The 5,520-nt window shown below is 34.9% G+C and overlaps 1 protein-coding gene across 1 annotated transcript; it reads left to right on the top strand.

The window, feature by feature from the left end:
- The first annotated feature begins 1,661 nt into the window (after positions 1–1,661).
- Positions 1,662–3,988, top strand: MSX1 (msh homeobox 1). The gene is made up of 2 exons (XM_053464210.1): positions 1,662–2,173; positions 2,771–3,988. The coding sequence occupies exons 1-2, from the start codon at positions 1,750–1,752 to the stop codon at positions 3,193–3,195; spliced, it is 849 nt and encodes a 282-aa protein (XP_053320185.1). The 5' UTR covers positions 1,662–1,749; the 3' UTR covers positions 3,196–3,988.
- Positions 3,989–5,520: the final 1,532 nt, after the last annotated feature.

Raw genomic sequence — 5,520 nt, 5'->3', positions numbered from 1 at the left:
ATTATTATTATTTTTTCCCTCGGGATAATATATTTTTTAAAGATATTTCTTAAAGATATTTTTGTATATGAAATAGCCAAAGAACTTTTTATTTACTGCAATTTAACTTTATCTCATCAAATATAAATTATTAAATACATAATACACTAATGAGTGTTCAATGTTTTAAATATTAAATATATATATATATATATATATATATATATATATATACATACACACAATAATATGTATTACAACGCATAGGTTTTATGAGCAGATGAATAGGAAACATTCGTCAATTCGTATACATCCTATCTCATATAAATCTAAATACACTAAAGGGACGTATATAAATAATTGTTTTAAAACATATTAATTATAAATATATAGGCAGATCTAATCATTCTAACAGTGTGTAGATATAAACAATATACTAATAATATAATATATATATATATATATATATATATATATATATATATATATATACATTTATATATTCCCGGTTATCTCGATAAATTTCCCTTTTTCTTGTGAAATGGATGTGTTGTCTGCCGATATGAGAACGAATTTCATGATTTCTGTGCGTATATTAGATTTCCCTAATAGACTCAGATAAATTACGTTACAGAAATAGAGTCCACCCTGGTTAATATAATTACCTTTAAATGACTGCTGGGTCCAGTGTTTGTAGGAGATTAGCGACCTACAGCTATCAATAAGCACCCAAACACATCATTATTAGCTAGTGCTCATTCTACTGGGAATCGCACTAAAAAGGAGAAAAAAGCACTTTAGATATATCTACCAATAAACCTACAAATGTCATTACTACCCAGGCTGTGTCATATCAAACAGATGCACTAAAATATTCCTATATATCTATATATAAAACTAATGTAATATCAAATCAATTTATATTTATATGTTATTTCTAGGTGTAATTAACTAAATATGGTATAAACTCAAGTAAAACTAGAAATATTAAATATATATTTTATATTTGTTATTTTATATATATATATATATATATATATATATATATATAAATATATATTCATTTTGCTTTTTCTAAATTGGCATGGACATCATTGCATATTGTTTTTGGTAAAATAGAAAAATTTATATACAATTTCTATAAAATATATATCTACTTTCGCTTTTTCCAGATTGACCTGGACATCATTGAAAAGTTGTTAGAGACCCTCACAGTGAATCCCCTTCTGTGCTCAGGTAACTCGCATCTTGTTTTTGGTAAAATATAAAATTTGCAAGTGTTTTTGAAGAAAGAAAAGACCAACAACATCCCTTTGAAACTGCTTATCCGCAATAAGGCACATACTAATGATACAGGTAACAGGGAACTGCTGCTAAACAATTTCATTAGCATTTCTTTTATGCAAGGAGTCAACAACAAAAATGCAAACAACACAGAGTAAAAGGGGCAATTGGCTAACTGTATAAAAGAAAATGTTCTGCCAACCTTTGAATGGGATTGAAGAGCAGCTCCAGGTCCAGGGCTAGGGGTAAAGGGAGGGCTATGGGGATGTGTGTGAGGGGTGAAGTGACCTATCCCAGCCCTGATCCCTCCTCCTCTTTATTGTGATTGGTCCACACAACTCTTGATTTTGCTTTATTAACCAGGGCTGAGTAGTTCCCATCCTGATATGTGACAAACATCCAGCCTGCCCAGGGATTTGCCTTGTTGATTGTACATGGAAGCCACATCTCAATAGCTTTCTCAGGGTTTGAAAGGACTGGCTCTGTATGGCCCCTGGTCTTCTGATGACTTCTTTCCAGCTTGGTGTGAAAGTTGAAGAACCTTCTCTGAGTAAAGTGAAAATGCAAACCAACTTGAAAATGGGAGTGGAAGAAGAAGGAGACAAGCCCAAAGTGCCTGCAGCTCCCCTGCCCTTCAGTGTGGAGGCTTTAATGGCTGATAGGAAGCCAGGGAGGGAGAGAGAGATCTCCAGCCCAGCAGTATCTCCACTGGCAGGAACATCCCACAGCCCCAGGATGGGAGCTATAGTTTCAGTAGAACCTCCAGGATCTCCCTTGTCCCTAAACAGCCATTTTACAGTCGGAGGAATCATGAAAATCACAGAGGAGGCACTAGTGAAATCAGAGAGTCCAGAGAGACAAGAGAGAAGCTCCTGGATTCAGAACTCCAGATTCTCACCCTCTCCAACAAGTGAGTACTTATTTCAGCTCCTGACATGTTATATTATTTGTGAATACTGAGTCCTGATTCAGGACAAGGAGTTCTCCCCTATTAACTTGTTGTGGATTATGAAATCCCAGTATTCTCGGGCAGCATCACATAGTGTTATATTGTCAGATGCTTCTTATCCAATGCATACAGATGTATATAATTATATTATACTCTTCTAAATATATAAGCAGGTTCTTTTTTTCCCTTTGTACTTGATATATATACGGTATATATAATGTATTTGAGTACCATCTGCTCTTTACTGGTATTTGGATATGTAATGTGGCTATGATTTGTGAACTATATTGAACCATAGGCTAAAAAGTTAAGTAGCATATGCTGAGATACATTTATTATACATACTATATACAGGGGTTTCAATATATCCCTGTCAACAAATATATATATCATTTCAGATCAGCATAAAGTTGCAATTATTGGTTGACATCTGACAATTATCTACATCTTGTTTTCGAATAGATGGGGTGAAGACCCTGTCTGACAGTGATCAGGATGGTTGTTTAATGATTAAATAATGGTTTATCTAACCTTTACCTTTTCTCTCGTTTTTTTAAGGAAGGATGAGTCCTCCTGCTTGCACTCTCAGAAAGCACAAGACCAACAGAAAACCCAGGACTCCTTTCACTACATCCCAGCTCCTGGCCCTGGAGAGGAAGTTCAGGCAGAAGCAGTACCTCTCAATAGCAGAGAGAGCTGAGTTCTCCAGCTCCCTCAACCTCACAGAGACACAAGTCAAGATCTGGTTTCAGAACAGGAGAGCAAAGGCCAAAAGACTACAAGAAGCAGAGCTAGAAAAGCTAAAAATGGCAGCCAAGCCCATGTTACCTCCAGCATTTGGAATTTCCTTCCCTCTTGGAACTCCTGTACCCACAGCTTCTTTGAATTGGTCATCAAACCCTTTCCAGAGGCCAACCCTGCCTGTATCTCCAATGGGACTTTACACAGCTCATGTGGGTTATAGCATGTATCACCTCTCCTAATAACATGATTAACTCAGAGACTGTCGGGAGAACCTTGTGTGAACCCCCCCTTCACCGTACCCCTCTTATTTATGAGTTCCTAGGGAATTGAACTGTAGAAATACTATGTCACATCATCATTTATATCTTTATCATCTTGTTAGCAGCGTGGAAGGAGCACAAAAGAACTCGCAGACGGTCCGAAAGATCTCGAACGAACGGCATTTGTTTGATAAATGTGGCCATATCTCTAAATATAGGTTTCGTAAAAGTTCAGCAGTTACCATGCGAACCAATGGAACGTTCTTTATTTAGAACGTTGCGCATGAATGGTTTATAAATATTAATCGATGACCGAAAAAGAGTTTGCATTTTTATCTAATTAATTCCGTTGCTTAAGGAAAGTTTTTTTTTAAACAATACACCCAATTGAAATGCAGAAAAATATAAATCCATTTGGTGGCAGAAATGTGTGAAATCTCTAATGCCTTCCATCGTCATCCGACACTAAAGGGTTAAATATATGTCAATTTAATTTGACCTGATTTGTATTATTTTTATTCATCCATTTATGCCCATGAACTCGTTGATATCACAGGATGACAAGACCGATAAAGGGATAAATGTCTCTTCTATGTAAGAGAACATGTATTGAATTTAATATTTTAACAGCACTGTCTGTTTATCTTTTATTTCTTTTATACAATAATCCCTTTGGAAGGGATTATGTGTACTATGTAATATACTGTATATTTTGAAATTTATTATCATTTATATTATAGTTATATTTGTTAAATAAATTAATTTTAATGTATTTTCTTGTATTTTTCTTCTTTTTTTTTCGATGGGATTTAAGACCAAATGCACTTTGTTTTTACAAAAACAGGAATTCTATATAAAATTCCCTTCTGAGGGACAGACTTGTTAAACACTCTCTAAAATATTATTTTTCTTTCATTTCTTCGGTTTGGGGGGAGATATTTCACGTAGCTGGTGCTGATATGATAGAAATAGCGGCCGACAATTAGTCCTGGTTTTTTAACGCTTATCAAAAGTTTATAACAATTACCATCAGAAATTGCATAGATGGGAAATCGTTGAAAATTATATATATATTTATATATATATATTTTTATATATATATATATATATTCAGAAAGGGTTCACTAAATCTGAGTTTATACATGAAGTTAGAAAAATAAATTTTGTGTATAAATATATATATATATTTAAGGGTTAATTAAATATTTAAATTCAAAAATTCAATTATAATTTCTTTCCCTTACTTAGACCTCTGAGCTGAAGGCATTTAGTCTGGCGCCTGAGAAGCTCTCTGGGGCCCCAAACTTACCCTGCCTGGGAATCCAGAAGAGGTGGTTTTAATCTCTTATTTGCTCATGCGGTTTAAGGCTGTCAGAGTCACCCCGGACAGAATCTCATAAACGTCTCAACCTATATTTCATTAATAAGTTTGTGTCGGGTTCTTCGATTGCGACTATTTAACTATGGAAATAACTCAATGCTTAAAGATAAAGATCTCTAGCTCACTCTAGCTAATGCCATTTATTTTGTAAAGCTGGCATATTAACATCTTAATTTAAAATACAAATAAAAAATTATATATATATATATATATATATATATATATATATATATATATACTCACATACACAGTATACACACACACATACATGGAGCATCTCAGGCCAGCCTAGTTTACAGATGTAATAGTTCGTGGAACTTCGATGATTGCATGATATGATTGCAACAATGTAATTGCAATTATTCTCTGATTCCTTTCATTTTGTTAACTTGTTTCTCTTCTGCTGAGTTCGACATACAAAAAAAGTTTTAGGATCAGACAAAGTCAGAGCCACATAATTGGAGTAATGATGCAGTCTCCTGGAGGCAGACTTTGGCTCCAGTTCGGCTGTGGCTGGGGGCAAAAGAGGAAGGGGTGGGAGGGGGTGGTAAAGGGGGGCATCCATGGCACCAATAATCTCCATGATGCTTTCAATAACCCAGCTGCCAGTGGATAGTTCTGAAATGTTCTTGCCCCCTCCACCCCCACCCATGAGTCTTGCTCCCTTAGATCATTAACCCTGTGTTGGTCTTCCACAATATAACTCATAAAATCCTAGTGATCTGTCAAACATTGAAAACATGATTATATAAACATATTAAACGCAAACTCATACATCTTGGAAACTCCAACACACTGAGTTCCAGAAGTCAATTTTATGACTTTCTAAGAGCTTAAAATACACAGAGGTAAGTGTGTTAATTGTGTGTGAAGTGGGAAACCACACACTTCTTTGTTTGTGAATGCCTGGATGCTTCTGTACA

This window comes from Spea bombifrons, chromosome 1, assembly GCF_027358695.1.
Source record: "Spea bombifrons isolate aSpeBom1 chromosome 1, aSpeBom1.2.pri, whole genome shotgun sequence".
In the NCBI taxonomy this organism is placed as follows: Eukaryota; Metazoa; Chordata; class Amphibia; order Anura; family Pelobatidae; genus Spea; species Spea bombifrons.
Note: the sequence above shows the minus strand (reverse complement) of the source record. Positions and strands in the feature narration are given on the sequence as shown.

What these genes read in the sequence shown, in the direction of transcription:
- MSX1 (XM_053464210.1), top strand. Translation starts at nt 1,750, where the DNA reads ATGGCCCCTGGTCTTCTGATGACTTCTTTCCAGCTTGGTGTGAAAGTT. An exon ending in ATTCTCACCCTCTCCAACAA is followed by an intron (nt 2,174 to 2,770) that starts GTGAGTACTTAT and finishes CGTTTTTTTAAG; the next exon opens with GAAGGATGAGTCCTCCTGCT.